We start from the raw sequence: 16,541 nt of genomic DNA, 5'->3' as shown, positions 1-16,541 counted from the left end.
ACCTTACACTTACATTAAACAATTTTATATTGAAGTTTACTTGCAATGATTTAATCTGATTGTTATCAATCTGGTCAACAAAGATCCGACAAACAAAAGCTGCAGTTGAGCAGCCAGTGCCTGTTGAAAGTATAGCATATAGGATACAAGAACTGATCTTCCATACACTGCACTACCACTTTTTCCCCCCTGCTGGCATCAACAGGTCCATGTGCTCAAACTGGATGCCTTGTCATGAACAAGGCTTAAAAATTATTTTGAAAGTAAAGCATAGATTGATAAAGACTATTCCTTTCCTTCTGAATGTGCTGTTGAATACACTATTCCAAGGTGAAGTTCATTGTCTGTTGAAACACTCCCTGACTGCTGATATCACCTGTGGATGCCAGTGGCAAGATCTCCCCTACTATTCCTGGCATTGTCACCTGCAATAGCCTATCTGAAAACAAGCTACGGGAGTATTGCTCCAACATCATTTCTATGCTAAAGTTAAAAATTCAACATCAAGGAACCATCTCATGATAGTAAAGGAAGGTGGAAAGCATCTCTCACACTCTCAAACAAGAAATACATGATGATATTCTATGTGTACCTTGACTATCTGTGACTCTTCATTTGAAGACTCACTCAAGGTGTCAGTATCTACTGTCGACTTTTGTAGGCTACCAGACTTTGTTGTACCAGGCACTGGACTTGTCACATTGAGGGTCTTCAGCTTTCCAGTGACTTTTGCTTGAGCTGCTTTCACTGCAGTTGGTACTGGTGTATTAACCTATTCAAATGTAATAATCATTAGCACAATTTATAACGAACCTTAAATTAAACCTGAAACTTAAAGAGGACTTCCAGAAATCTTTATGTAGACTAAATCCAGGTGGCCTATGCTGACTTAGCATGTTGCTATATATAATAGACAATATCCCCACATTTTTAACATCTTTAAGTGATATTATTTTAAGGAAAAAAAATCCTTCACAATGTTCATACTCTTGGCTCCTCTACCTGAGTACCACCGTATAAAGCCACTTGCTATGGTGGCACACCTGGAGGCTCAATCCCGAGCAGGCTGTGTGCATCTATTGACACACAGCATGGCTCAGCCACGCCCCCCGCTTTCAGCTCACAGGAACTGATAGCAGCAGGAGCCAATGGAATCCTGCTGTAGCCTCTGTGAACATCCAGGGCAGCCCCTAAGAGGCAATCACCCTGAAAAGACAAATCTGTTAAAGCCTTTGAGGTTTGGTCCACCAACCAGTATTTGAGCCACAGCACATGTCAAAGCACCACTGCCGAAATGGAGAGCTTGGAGAGCAAGGGGGTCAAATCCAGGACACTCCACACACTAACTAAAGTGGAAACCCCGCTTGTTAGCCTCCCCCCCCCCCCTCCGCAATATCTGGCAATATTGGGGGGGGGGGGGGGGGGAGCGGATACCTAGTTTTGACAGGTACCCACCTCCAACGTCCGGCTCAGTTTGCTGCGGCGAAGTGAGACGGAAATTCGGCCCACCTCTTTCCTCCCGCTGTCTCTAGGAGCCTTCACGGGTCCCAAAAGACTGCCGGACCAAGCGGAATGCACAGCGCGCCTGTGAAGCCGCAAGCTCGTGACTTGGCTGTGACTGGTTTGGAGGTGGGGTTGGTACACCCACAGGGCTGTCACTCGCTCAGTAAGGGTCTGTGTACATGGAGAACGTGGTATGTGCTGCGCTGACCGTTCCATCAGGAGATGGATCCTTGCTGTATCTATGATACATTGGAGTTCAGGAAGTTATAAGGACACGTAATGTTGGGCAGGATCAATTGGTATTTTCTCCACTTGCTGAAAATGTTGCCTGCCTGAAAGAAAGAAAACTAATGCAACCAACCACATCTAAGGACTGCTTTTCTCTGGTGGCTTATTCCTGGAGCTGCTTTAAGGTGGATATCCAGCGTTGCCAAGTTGCTGTGAAGCTGGGTGGAGCCAACACCAAGGAGCTGCCCTATTTTGCTGTGAGGGTCCCACAGAGAGGTCTGGAGTCCGTTCCCAGGGTGTAACGAGTACCTGAGAAGTGCCTTATCCCCATCGGTTCCTAGATGACCACTAGCGCCCTCCTGAATACCATTTACATTGCACATTTTGACTGTGTGAGTGTAAGCACACCTCATTTCTCTTATCCACAAGAAGTCACGAGCACCTTATTTATTTGAATCTTGTGAGAAGCGACCAAAACCCCCATACACTGGATGATATAAGCACGTATTTAAAGGAAAAACAATTTGTGGACTGTTATACGTCTATATTGTGTGTTTATGTCACTGATTTTCTTCCATATAGGACGACCCACTATTGTCACTTTGTTGCGCTCTCTGTTCGCGCTTTTTCACTTGTCACTTTATACTGCTATTCATATCTGATATATTATTATTTTTAGCGCTGCAAATACAATATAGATGCGGAACCCCTGGACATGTAAGTATCCTCAGTTTTTTTGGGGGGAGCCTGGACCTTCTATATAAGTACCTTCTCAGCAGGAGGGGGTGGGAGGATGATCAAGGCACACTAACAGGGGAAGATTGGCAGTATAGAACAGATGAATTTAATTTCCCCTAATCAGTGATGATCCCAATTGTTTATTATACATAGGGTGTATCAGACGCCGCAGAAGCTTTATAGTGGCAGCGCAGATACAACAAAGATTGCTCCCAGGTGCCCCACCAAACCTCATACACAACTCTGGAAGTGCTCGAAATTAATTATTGGCAAGAATTAGTGGACACTATTAGGGTTTTTCAAATGCAGATTGGTTAGACTCACTAGTTTGTATTTTGGGCAACTTGAAGGAGGTGGCATTTCCTAATGAGGTAAGTGTATCGGTCTTTGGACTTATTATTTGCCCATAACATTTTTAATGGATTTCCTTGTATTCTCCTACATTTGAAGACTGGTGCCATTCTAATGCCAATTCTATTCTTCTAAAAGGAAAGTTAAATTTACCAGAAATACACCACAAAATTTTGGCATTTGTGGTGGTCTGTCCTGGGTCTAGCACCTTTACCTCTAGAAAACAACTTTTTCAATGTTAATACTGATGCATTATTTACTTTGCATGATCTTTAGCAATGAGGTAGATAGACACCCATTATGTGAACTGTCGCACGCCAAGGCTGTGCTCTTATATTTAGCATAGTATCAGTTTGAGTTGCCTATGCTTTGCAAATATGTTAGCTTTATCAGGTTGTTGATGTGCTTGGATGGACGTCATCACTGTTCAATGACACTACTGGGGATGACCTTGTATTACTACAAAGATCTTTATGCTATTAAGAACCTACCTTCCTTACATTGCTTCACAAGGTTATATTGTCTGTCAACTAATACCCTTGCTATAGTGGGCTTATTTTGGTATTGCTAAGCTATTACCATTATAATAATGAACCTATAGGTCATCTAAGTGATATATATGACTGTTAACTGTTAGACAAAAAAAAAAAGTACCTTCACAGCCCTCTCTTCTGAAGATTCACTGTCAGAAGAGTCGCTTGAGCTTTCTGCGGGAACCTTCTTCAGTGTGGAGGGAACTTTGATTGGTGTTGTGGACTTTGCTTTTGAAGCAATTGAAGATGTTGAGGTTTTAGCCAACTTGTCTGTAATATTTCCACTCTTTGACTTCACAAAGCTTGGGGTCAAAGTCATAACCTGCCATTATAAAACCAAATCTCATGTTGAATTATTTTTAAACAAAAATATTTAATTTAAGATAACATAAGCCCAAAGCAATTTCACAAAGTACCTGTGTCATCTCCTCTTCATCACTCTCAGTATCGCTACTCTCTGAGATGTCTGCAGCTACCTCTTTTGCTACTGGAGGAGTGCTCATTGGCAAAGCACTTTTTCCCTTAGATGCAGTGGATTCATATGGAGTGGAAGTCAATAAGGGAGCAGACATTGGGATCTTTTTCTGTTTTGCCTCAACTGACAACTCAAGTTTCTGAAAGAAATCCATTACTAAACTTTAAATTCCCATCAATGACACTTGGTAATGGTTAATCATAATCCCTGTTTCTTGTGTATCGTACCTGTACACCGGACTGCTCTTCCTCACTATCTGATGATTCACTGCTATCAGACATTCCCTGATCTACTACTGCCAACTTTGTCCCTGGGACTGATTTGGTAGGACCACCTGCCTTATGTTTGGCCACAGCAGCTGGTTGTGCTGTGGATTTGGCTGCAGGTGGAGCGACCATCACTGATGTTCTAGTTACCTGTAATAAAATCAGATTATGATATAAAAACACAAAGAAAGGTTTTCTTCTGTGGCACAGCAAAAAAAAAAAAAAAAAAAAAAAAAAATCGCAGGTATACACAGGAGGAACAAACAAAGCTTTGACATGGTTGTTGAAAATAAAGTCTGCAACTGACAAGATATCACAGGAGTCTAAAAGATCTATCCATCCTGGAAATAATCATCATGCCCTCATTAATAAAATGTGCTCAGTGCATGTAAAAAGCAAGGACTGGGCAACCTGCATAGTGACTGACTACTGTAGTTGAAAGTAAGCAAGCTGTATCAAGACTGTCGTAGCAAGCCAGGAAGGAGCATTATGTCTGACCAAAACTGAATTACATGCAAGGCAAAGCAACAGGGTCATTCTCATTTGGTCTTCTGTATCGGTTTACCTAATATTTTCTACACCACCACTCAGGTGCAGGGAGAAAAAAAAAAAAAAAAAAAAAAAAAAAAAAAAGATGCCCCTGTATTGGCTGAAGGTCATAGTCATAAAATGGAGTTTATGCAGGACTGAGGACTCTTTCTACCTGCCCAGTTTAAATTACAGGGTGACTGAGCTACCATCAGTTTTGTCACAGTGAATGAAAGGTAAAGTGCTTGACATGTCACTTTTCTTTCTGGGAAAAACAGCATGACAGGGGAGGGAAGGGAATGTAAGTAAAGGCAGTTCTGAAGGCTGGTATTAAATGAAACTTTATCATGTATGCTATGCTTTAACATGTGCGTTCCATGTTCTAGATTTAGTTACATTTCAGTATGAACAAACTAATGAGTACCTGGGCTGGGGAAAGGTCTTCATTATCAGAGGACTCGGTACTTTCGGAGCTCTCTGCCAGTGCCTGAGGAACAGTGGTCACCTTGCTTGTCACAAGGCTCTTCCCTTTTGAAAAAATAGCTGCTGGTCTTACTGGCTGTGCAGTAGTCTTAGGTTGAGATGCAGATCGTTTTGCTTTCTGTTTTTCTAAAGTTTTGACTTCAGCCTGCCAATTAACATAAAGTCAAAACAATAGTAAATGTGCAGTTCGTTATTTCCAATGCTTTGAATAAGTATTCAAACCTCATGAATAGTTGCATGTTTTGTAATACTGCAACCTTCATGATCTGCTTGGCTTATTGCCAATATGTAAATACATAACATTTAAGATAAATCCTGTGGTCATAGCATACACTTTTGTTTTATAACATCAGTACTGTATAATAGCAATGCAAACGAGTGTTTATTTTGAGAATCCAGTAAGAGCTTACTTAAAAATCTCCTTTCATGTTGTGAGTTCTACCTGCCTGCTGCCAATATCTTTCCACAACTTCCTGGACTCCCTGTATGCTTTGCAGATTCTCCTTTGCTATTGACTTTTAATTTCTAAGGACTACATATCCCATGGTACCTGTCTGCAAGCAGTGATTCCTGTACTGACTCTGCCTCCTGAGACTCACTCCTTCTCTGTGCTTCTCTAGTTCAGAAGGCATGCTCTCTGAAACGTTTAACAAAGCAGTGACTACTTACAGAACATACTGAATATGTGTCACAGAACTGAAGGAATCCTCATAAAAAGTAGGTTTACAAACTTCAAGATGGTTCAGATTAATAAGAGTAGGCAAGAAATAATTTAAATAAAATTGTGGAAATGAATATATGATTTTACATTTTGACCACCATTTTGAACACTTTAACCACTCACTGACCGCCGTATAGCAGATATACTGCTGCAGGGCCTTTCAGGTGTGCAAATCAAATATATATACACGATTTTGCATCTCTGGGTTGGGGGCACACGCAAGCGCACTACCCGCGCCGCCAATCACCAGGTCCTGCCCGGTGATTACTCGCAGGCGGTCAGTGATTGCTGAGCATCTCTGATGGGGAGTAAAAATGTATGTAAAACAACAGTTCTCCTCCCTGTCAGCTCGTGGCACACTGCTTTGGATGATTTGCACAGCACAGTCATCCAAAGCAGTGTGATTACAGTGAAGCAAAACCACAGAGCTTACAGTGAAACAGTACACAGTTAACCCTTTGATCGCCCCTAATGTTAACCGTTTCCTGCCCAGTGCCCTTAGTACAGTGTCAGCGCTTTTTTATTTCCAAGCACTGATCACTGTATTGGAGTCACTGGGGATGTCAGTGACACCAAGTCAGTTCCCCCCAGTGTCAGAATGCCCACTGCAGTCCCGCTGTAAGTCGCTGATCGCCGCCATTACTAGTAAAAAAATTAAAAATAAATTCCAGTATCTATATCGCCATTTGTAAAGGTTATAACTCTCACATAAACCAATTAATCTACACGTATTTAGATTTATTTTTAGCAAAGACAAGTAGCAGAATACATTTTGGTCTAAATTTATGACAAAATTATTTACATTTTTTTTTACTGGACATGTTTACCACTTGGCTACCAGGCACTTATACCCCCTTCCTGCTCAGGCCAATTTTCAGTTTTCAGTGCTGTCGCATTTTGAATGACAAAATGCGCAGTACTGCGACACTGTACCCATATGAAATTTTTATAATTTTTGTCACACAAATAGAGTGGTTATACCAATTCTCTTTTCAGCAAAAGTGATTTCAGTGGCTAAACAGCCACTGGATCACTTCTGTGGGTGGCGGAGAGTTGTCTCCCCCCACCCCTGCTGCCTTTCCCGGGCTTCTCCTGTGATGGTAGAGCTCAGAACCACTGCGACCGCGGCACTAGACAAAGAGAGGAACTGACAATTAGTCCTCCCTCTCGGCGACCCCGGAAACAGTTAATGGCCAGGTAAGCAGCTGATCAGACTGATCTGTGCCTGATCGGCTGCACTGGAGACCAGAGAGAGATCTGGGGTCTAATAGGTCTTCTTTACGGAGAGATTTGGGGTCTGTCATGGCCCATGCTTTCACAAGGGATGTGGTTCATCCCTTATGAAAGCAATAAAGTTGAAAATAAATAAAGAGGCAGTGTAAACAGTTTCAAATAAAATAAAAATTTAGAAGAAAAAAATTATATTGCCCCTCCCCCCGTGCCTATGTGCAAGCGCAAGTCCCACACACATATGTAAGCAGTAATCATACCTCACTTGTGAGGTATTGTCATGAAATGAACGTCAGAGTGCATTCATTTTAGCTCCAGACCTCCTGTGTATCTCTAAACTGGTAACCTGTAAGGGCTTTTAAAGTGTCATCAAAGGAGATTTTTAGGTACCATAGTTTGGTGCAGCTCCACAGACATACGCAATATTATAGCGTGACATATTAGGTATCTATTTAGTTGGTGTAACATTTTTTATATTGTAACAAAAACAAAAGAAATATAGGTATTATATAGTGTTTGTGTGAAATAGAATAAATTTAAGTGTATTTTTTCCCAAAAAAATGCATTTGAAAAACTGCTGCACAAATACCGCGTGACATAAAAAATTGCAACAGCCTCCATTTTATTCTCTAGGGCCTCTGCTAAAAATATATATCAGGGATGTGGAAATTAAAAAAAAAACAAAAAAAACAACTTGTCCACGGACTAAAATCTGTGTCCCACTGTAGTTGTCCCTCATGACAATCTACTTGTCCAGATAAAAAAAAAAAAAAAAAAGTTTTTAACCAAAACAATAAATCAGAGGTGATTTTAGGAATGTCTGGAGCTTTTAAGAACAAAAGGGGCTTTCTGGTAACCTAAACATGTAATAATTTTAACATTGCATTGTTTATCTTCTCCTCCCCTGCCTGTCTCCGGGAACTAGCAGGGAGAAGAAAGACCTTGCAGTGTAATGAGCACTGATTGAGTGCTCATAAGGGAAGGGGAGTGTCAGGCTTATCCTTTATCCCTTTTGCTGCCAGAGCCTTTCTTGCATTTTTTTGCAAGTTTAAAAACATATTTTAGGCCTGAAGATTATATAAAACCCCCAAACATGATGTTTTCTGAAAGCAGAAACCCTAGAGAATAAAATAGTGGTAGTTACAAGTTTTTATGTTGCATGATATTACTGCAATCAGTAAAAAAAAAAAAAAGTAAGTTAATCTTAGAGAACAAAAAAAACAAAAAACAAAAAAAAAAAAACACTAAAGTTACCCTTTTGAAATGGCAACAAACTTCAGTACCCTATATTTTCTATAGGCGACACTTTTAAAGCCCCTTAGGCCATCAGTATAGTTTTATGGAGGAGGTCTTTGGCTAGAATTACTGCTCTCATTCTAGCATGCATGGTGACATGTGTATCGCAATCAACGTTTTCACATGCAGGCACTCCAGCGTGTGCCTTTACATTTGTTCGTGCATATATAGGGGGGGGGGGGGCGCGTTATGTGCTTAGGTGTAACTTTCATTTTAACAATAAAAAAAAAAATGTTTTCAGTCCCTATGTGATGATTTTTGGTGACAGGTTCTTTTTATTGAGACATCCGAAGCCTAAAAAGACCCTGGATGTCTCCCCTGTGCTCCACTGAATGTAATGCAATGCACATTGTACTGCATTACATTCTTTCCTGGCCTCGAATCTGTCAACGGGGAGCAGGAAGTGACATCATAACATCACTTCCAGGTCAGGACAAGAAAGGGAGGGAAGAAGACATGAGTGGAAGCAATCGGCGGCAATGCTGCCGTCCAAATACTTCCACTTTCCCGCAGCAAGGTTGGAAGAATACTACCTGCCCGGCGCCCGGAACTACATGTCCCGGGTGTCGGGCGATATCCAGTCAACATCCCTGATAGAGATAGGTTTGGGAGTTCTAAGTAATTCTAGCAAAAAATACTGATTTATATATGTAGGAAAGAAATGTCAGAATTGGCTCCGTGGAGGACTGGTTAAAATAAAGTGCCAAAGATACAAAAAGGGCAATATTTGTTGTCGCATACCAGTTTTACAGGCTCTTTATCACTTTCAGATTCACTTTCTTCTGAGCGGTCATCTGGTTTCAAAGAAGTGGAAACTGTCTGTTTTCCCTTTACTCCACTTGACACAGCTGAAGGCTTAGGCTATAGGAAAACCAAAATAAAATAGTTTTATTATATATTTCTGTGGTTATTAACCAAATGACTAGGCTACTGAGTTGGCAGAAAGTAGGCTATACCTGAGCTTTTTCTTCATCATCAGAGTCACTGCTGTCTGAGGCATCTGCTGCAGCAGGTTTGGTTACCAGCTTACCAACTACGGTAGGTGTCCCTTCAGTAACTTTAACCGGCGCAGTGCTTTTAGAACGCTATAAATAAATAAATAAAATCTTAATGCAGATCTGCAGCCTATAGCTATGGCAAATGTCCAAATGAAATACAAGTGTGCAAACTGAAAACTGCTTTATAATCATAATTAATTGTAATTCTTTTACGATAGTACACTGCTCCCACACTGTGTAACCAAAAAGGATAACTTCGTATTTGTCCATGTATCACCCTGTAGGACTCTTCTCCTCAACCCCTTCTCTCACCAGCTAAAATATTCAAGACTGAGAAAAATGTGCAAAGAAACAGAACCTGATTGGTGATCTCCCCACAGTCTGATTTCTGCTGTGTAGAAGATATTGGACAGTTCATACTACTTTTTTTTTTAAATACCTGCTTATGCTCTGTATCAGAAGATTCACTGCTTTCTGAATCAGCATCAGAATCTGGAACCTGAATGGAAAGAGGCCGCTTAACAGTCAGAGCAGAAGAGGGAGTGGACATCTTGACCTGAACTGACGAAGTGGTCTTTATAAAAAAAACAAAACAACATGGTCAAAATGTATCAATACTGCTGGTATATAAAGACTCTGGTATAATCTGTCAATATATAGGAATTCAGAAAGGTCAAAGCAAATACCTGTATAAAAACACTGAAATAAAGAAAAATACCCCTCAATACCTTAGCAGCTGCTTCCTCATCACTGTCAGACTCCTCCGACGAGCTTTCACGGTTTGGCTGTGAGATCTTTGACTTGGCCAACACAGCTGTCTGTTTAGGGCCCCCACCAGGAGATTTTTGCTGTGTTGACTGAAGAGCTGTAGCAGATTTCTGGTCAAAAGAGAAGCAACAGCATAATCAAGATGAGAATTCGAATTTAGGCGTGTAAAATGTTAACTAAGGTTAGCTCCCTGCCAATTCTGACACTTCTTCCATACTGTGTGTGAAAATCTAAATTTTTTTTTGCTAGAAAATTACTTAGAACCCCAAGCATATTTTTTTTAAGCAGAGGCCCTAGAGAATAAAAAATGGTGGGCGTTGCAAATTTTTATTCTTTTTCATATCATGCGGTATTTGCGCAGTGGTTTTTCAAGCGCAATTTTTTGGGGAAAATATACAGGAGTTTTAGTGCGCACAAATACAAAATTACTTTTTTTTTTTAGCAAAATTATAAAAAAGGATGATGTTACACTGAGTAAATAGATACCAAGCATGTCACACTTTAAAACTGTGCAAGCCCGGGAAACGGTGACAAACTATGGTACATGAAATTATCCATAGGCGACACTTTTAAAGCCTTTACAGGTTACCACACTAGATTTAAACAAGGTCTGGTACTAGAATTAATGCTTTTGATCGGACGTTCGTGGTGATACCTCACGTGTGGCGCTATCAATGTTTTCGCATGCGTGCAGGACGGACATGTGAATTTGCTGTTTACACAAGTACGGGGGAAAAGGGGGCTTCTTTCAAATTTTATTATTTAGTATAGGCATGCTCAGAAACGGTGAATGCAAATTCCTTTAAAATACCTTAGCAACTGTTTCCTCATCACTGTCAGACTCCTCTTCTGAGCTCTCGCTAACTGATTGCGCGATTTTTAAAGGGGTCTTCAATGTAGCCTTTAAAGTGGTCTGTTTGGCTTCCCCTGAGGGTGTTTTTGGCTGAGAAGACTGAACAGCTGTTGGTTTCTAATCAAGTGCACAAACAGAATTTTATAATTTAAAGAAATGAAAATACTAGTGTACATTTTTAAGAAACACCATTACATATTTACAGTATAAAATACTAACATTTTAGTGCACAGTTTACCAAGGGTGGGACTTGTTGTAAAATGCTTTTTGTGAAGTCCGTTCATACACAAGTACAAAAATAATATTTCCTTTCTCATCCATTGAGATACACAGGAAGTCCTTTAACTTTGGGATGTCTATAAGCAGTCCAACTGAGGGGTGGGCAACACAGCAAATACTGACAACAACCTTCAGCTCAAGGAACTGCCTGAATAAGAGACCATAAGCTTAAAATGATGGTCTGTCTGGGCCACCTAAAGATAGTAGAACAAGAAAGCCAGTGCACCCATACAGGGACCATCCATAATTAAAAAGAGGGAATAAGTCTTTCTGGGGGAAAAAAAAAAAATCATTGGCTAAGCTACATTTAGACAATGAAAGAAAATTATGTTGGTACACTACTGTGGTAGGAAGTAACAATCTTCTGGTTGAGGTTAAGTTCTGAAGCCCTGGGCCAACACCATGTTCCAATGCAAGCCCGAAATATCCCTTGCAAGATAAGGCCATCATTTTAGACACTCATCTTGCAGAAGTGATGACTACAAGGAATACCACCTCGTAGGTGAAAGTACAGAGAAGAAAGTTTCCAATGGGTTCAAGTGGTGGTTTCTGTTGCACAGAGAGAACCACATTCATAGCTAATGGAGTCATAAGGGAAAGAACATTGGAAACTTTTTGTACAAAAGGTCTTAAAGCGAATTTTCAACCTCAAATTTAGGTTCCCTCCTCCGTATACTGAACTCACTTTTTTTTGGGGGGGGGGGGGGGGTTAAAAAATGTCAGGCCCGCCCCCCATGCACATCATTCACCTAGGCAAATGACATGCATTATGCCCCCTGCACCTCTACGGATATGCAGGTCACATATCCCAGGAGACAGTCCTTCAGTGAGAAAGGAAGAGGGGTGGGCCCAGCGGTGCATTATTGGGAAGCCCAGTGGCTGTACCTGAAAGAGCACACGGGCCTCCAGATGACATCACGTAAGTAGGTGGTGGCGTGCGACCGACCAGTGGGTAGAATTCTGTGAGGCTTTTACAGGACATCACTAGATCCACCGGGTGAGTATCCGAAAGAGTTATAATCCACAAAGTTTGAAATGGTCTGGAAAAAAAAAAGAATGGAGTGGTGGGGAGGGTGGAGATACGCTTTAATAATGGAGTGCCCTTTTTAAATCTGATACAAGAAAGAAAGGGATGAAACCTAACCTTTGATGCAGAGTAAAACCGCTGTCTTGACCTATTTATAGAAAGTAGAGGACTCCTGGTGTGAAAGCCCTGAGATTCACCCCAAGTGAAGTGTGCTTTCCAAGACAGACCTTGCGGGAAGTACACTTCCAAGGTTTTAACATCATAAAAATGAAAAGCAAAAGGGGGGGGGGGGGGTGGGAGTGGAGAGAGGGAGAGAGAGAGAGAGAAAGGACTTGAAAAAGTACATGCACGCGAAACATGTACATAAGGTGTTTTATATGACCAAAAAACTACACAGTGCCTGGCTCCTGCCTATACTCTTCACAAACGTGTTTTTACCAAGGCAGCAGTGAGTTTTTAACCAATAATTATTGTTGACACTATTCACTATTTCACTTTTTTCCTTTGGGACACATCTGTGCGCTTTATCCAGAGTGTTTTTCCAAGTTTTTATGGATTGCAGTCTCTCCTGTCATAATTGCCTGTCAGCGTTTGTGTACACTGAGCCATGTATATGCAGCTCAATACACCATCTCAGAACAGTGGTGTGCCTAAGAGGAAGTAATATTCCTAGGCGCATACATAAATGTTACATCATTTCAATCTGGCCCTATAAGGTGAGACTATGAACATAAAAAAGACCAGGAGAACACAGAAGTGCCATTGATGAAGATGATGGAAGTGCTGACATTGCAGTGCAAGAAGGGATCATTTGCAAAGTACTGTTAGTGTGCCACAATGTACTAATATGTACTCATGTGTACCAATATGCTTTGCATACTAGCACATTACGGCAAAACGCTCCTGTTGTGGCAGGTTTACGTCTGCTTTAAGGTGTTTTAACCAGCCATGGTCTGGCAAAGTAAAGTCAAAGTTAAAATGGGGCAAAGAGCGGGACCCATCATAGAGAACAGTGCTCTAGAAATGGCTTCAAACCACTTATCAATTGAGTCCTTAAAGATAGGTGCATTTTCTACTGGGGCCGCTTTGGTTAAAGGCAGGACACTGTTGGGTCCACAGTGGGGATAGCCCATTTTTGTACATAATCCTCTTTTTCTACAATCCTCTTATTATACAAAGCTATTAAGCATTTAGGGAAGCAAACAGCTTGTCAGGGGGTCTCTGTAGAGGAGTTTGAACAGAGGGTGAAAAAGCAGTCTTTGACTTGAAACAGCACTGGATGATCCTTGTGTTTTAGAAATGGTCTTTTAATTTGAGAGGAACTGCAGAATACTGACTCTTCTAGGATAAGCTCGTCTGGCAAATCCTGAAGCAACACAGTATAAGATGGAGACATTGTAGCCTCCATAGGAGTATGTGAGCTGGGGGCACCTGTTGCAGAACTGCCCTCTGGGTCTATAATCAGACATGTTACAAAAGGTGTAGTGTTATGACATTGGGAGGCTCAGGGTGCGACACAGACCTCAGGTTCTCACAAAACCAAACACATGGTAGCCAATGATGGTTGGGTGGACAGAAGTGATCCAAAGCACTGCAGGCGGGCAGCAGGAACAGAATTCCATGTGGCTGTTTTCAGGCAGAAGGAGCAGTGGGTAAACAGTGTACAACACTCCACAGACTAACTGATGTTAGCGCTCAGTCCTAGTGTTAACCCCTTCCGTGGTGGAAAGCGGCAGGAAGCAGGGTATATTAGGGTGTTGAATGACCAATGTAAACTACGTAGCACCCAGTGCTTGACCTGACAGACCTAATCACAGAAAGATTCAGAGACAGGGTAAATGCCGGCCGAGACCATGCCAGCGGCTTTGGACCTGGTTAGTTCTCCACGGCAAACAGATAAGAACGGAGTCTGTAAAGCACTCGAAGAACCCTGTGCTGAACTTCTTCCTGCAATGTCCAGTCTAGTAGAGTTTGGATGTGACACTCCAAAAGCCAGACCAAGGACAGCTGTGCCAGGTAGCTGCAGTCAGAGACCAGCTCTAGTTGCAATATCAGAAGATAGCCTTACCTCACTCATTCAGTCTCCTTGCGCATTGCTAACCTACTAAGTGACATATCAGCATGGATGTCACTCCACTTCCTCAAACTAAATTATTCTAAAATTGAGCTCATACTATTCCATCCAGCCCGTGCCCCCTCCCCTGACTTCTCCATCAAGATCAATATTACAACCATACGACCCTCATGCCAGGGTACTAGGTGTAACCCTGAACTCCAATCAATCCTTTCAGCCCCAAATCCAATCACAGTCCAAATCTTGTAGACTTCAACTTCCGCAACATCTCCAAGATACGCCCGTTTTTAACTACTGAAACAACTAAGCAACTATTCACTCCCTTGTTATCTCTCGCCTTGACTATTGTAACTCTCTCCTCATTGGCCTACCTAATTGCAGGCTATCCCCTCTTCAGTCTATCATGAATGCTGCCAGACTCCTCCACCTTACCAACTGTTCCATATCTGCCATCCCTCTCTGCCAGTCCCTCCACTGGCTTCCCATTGACCAACTAATAAAAATCAAAACAATAACATAAAGCCATTTATAACTCTGCCCCAAATTACATCACCAATCTTGTCTCCAAATATCACCCAAACCGTCCTCTCCGCTGCTCCCACGACCTCCTGCTCTCTAGCTCCCTTGTCTCCTCTTAGCATGCTTGTCTCCAGGACTTCTCCAGAGCCTCCCCCATCCTCTGGAACTCTCTACCCCAATCTATCAGACTATCGCCTACTCTGTCCACTTTTAGGCGATCTCTGAAAACCTCTCTTCAGGAAAGCCTATCCTGCCTTCAACTAATAACCAAATCTTCTATTTCTCCTATCAGTTCATCCCTCACAGTTATTACCTTTTATACCACCAGCCCCTCCCTCTTAAGCCCCAAGGAGCAGGACCCTCCTAACCCTCTTGTATTGAACTGTGTCGTTGCTGTATTGTCTCCCTTTATATAGTAAAGTGCTGCGCAAACTGCTGGCACTATATAAATCATGTATAATAAGAATAATAATGTCTTGATGAAGAAAAAAAAATTGAGAAAAATGGCACTAGTAAAAAGAGGTCAGTCTTTTAGACAGCAGAGCTGAAAAAAAATGAAATGCATACTCTAGGACACTAGCAGAAAATGAAGGCATGCTGGTAGAAGGAGGGGTTATACTCAGCTGATCTAAAGAGAGAGAAAATAGGATTTTTGTACTCATAAAATCCTTTACTTGGATTCCTTTAAAGGGCATTGCCTGTTGCTATTCATGTGCTTGATATAGCATGCTGGATCATAGTTATCCTACAATTATTTTGTAGGCAGCAGTATTACCTGAAAGTTACCCGTGTTCCTCAATGGATGAGAAAGAAAAGCATTTTCGTTAAGAGCTTGCAGTATAACACATGTACAAATGTTATATGTCTATGGGTTACTGTTTAGCATAGGCCATGTACTGATTTCAATGCCAGTGGATGTGCATCTTATTTTTTTATGCGATTTAATATACAGTGAACTGCTAGACTTTTCAGCAATCCCCTTTTGACCCAATATAAGGATGTTTGCTGGGAATTTTTCCCATGGTCTTTCCTTGTTGCACAATACCCATAAGAATAAACGTGCAGAAAGTAAGAGTACTCATTTTAGAAGTCTTTAAAAAGAATATTGTTCTGAAGTTGGATTGTGCCATTTGTCTATGTGGGAACAGTAATTATGTACACATAAAAGGAATCTTCCTTTAGATACCTTAGCAGCTGACTCTTCATCACTGTCTGACTCCTCCTCAGAGCTCTCATCTGCTTGCCGAGCTGTTTTTACTGGGCTTTGAATTTTAGCCAACACAGGTGCTTGCTTAGCTCTCCCTAAAGGAGTTTTTTGTTGAGATAAAGGAAGAACCGTGGCAGGTTTCTGACCAAGAGAAAAACAGCAGAGGTAAATTAAGACAGCCAAAAAAAAAAAAAAGGCAAAATTACTGTGCTTTTTTAAAAAGGTAAATTATCATAAAAAACATTAATAAAAGTATGGTCTTTGCAATCTCCAGAGGGGACAAGGGGGAGAAAAAAAAAACAAAACAAACAAGAGGGACCTGTCAAGCCGCAGACCGCAGACTGCACTGACCACAGGACCAGAAAAAGGAAAAGGAAATCAGCTCCACAGATTACTCCTACAACAGGCAGCTAACAGACAGGACTGCTGTGCCCTCCAAATGAGTAGAAGAGTGCAATTTTCTG

The 16,541-nt window shown here is 41.4% G+C and overlaps 1 protein-coding gene across 1 annotated transcript in view; it reads right to left on the bottom strand.

The window, feature by feature from the left end:
- TCOF1 (treacle ribosome biogenesis factor 1) overlaps positions 1 to 16,541 on the bottom strand; it is a 128,225-nt gene that overhangs the window by 33,018 nt on the left and 78,666 nt on the right. The window contains exons 14-24 of the mRNA XM_089682125.1: positions 16,057 to 16,218; positions 10,930 to 11,088; positions 10,079 to 10,228; positions 9,790 to 9,924; positions 9,309 to 9,437; positions 9,094 to 9,213; positions 5,047 to 5,250; positions 4,056 to 4,244; positions 3,770 to 3,967; positions 3,475 to 3,675; positions 593 to 772 (exon numbers count right to left, since the gene is read on the bottom strand). Coding sequence (XP_089538251.1) covers positions 593 to 772; positions 3,475 to 3,675; positions 3,770 to 3,967; positions 4,056 to 4,244; positions 5,047 to 5,250; positions 9,094 to 9,213; positions 9,309 to 9,437; positions 9,790 to 9,924; positions 10,079 to 10,228; positions 10,930 to 11,088; positions 16,057 to 16,218 — 1,827 coding nt within the window. The remainder of the gene's footprint in view (positions 1 to 592; positions 773 to 3,474; positions 3,676 to 3,769; positions 3,968 to 4,055; positions 4,245 to 5,046; positions 5,251 to 9,093; positions 9,214 to 9,308; positions 9,438 to 9,789; positions 9,925 to 10,078; positions 10,229 to 10,929; positions 11,089 to 16,056; positions 16,219 to 16,541) is intronic.

This window comes from Staurois parvus, unplaced genomic scaffold (genome assembly GCF_062004578.1).
Source record: "Staurois parvus isolate SC_StPar_1 unplaced genomic scaffold, SC_StPar_1.0 ptg000286l, whole genome shotgun sequence".
Lineage (NCBI taxonomy): Eukaryota > Metazoa > Chordata > Amphibia > Anura > Ranidae > Staurois > Staurois parvus.
This window is presented reverse-complemented; position numbering and strand designations above follow the sequence as displayed.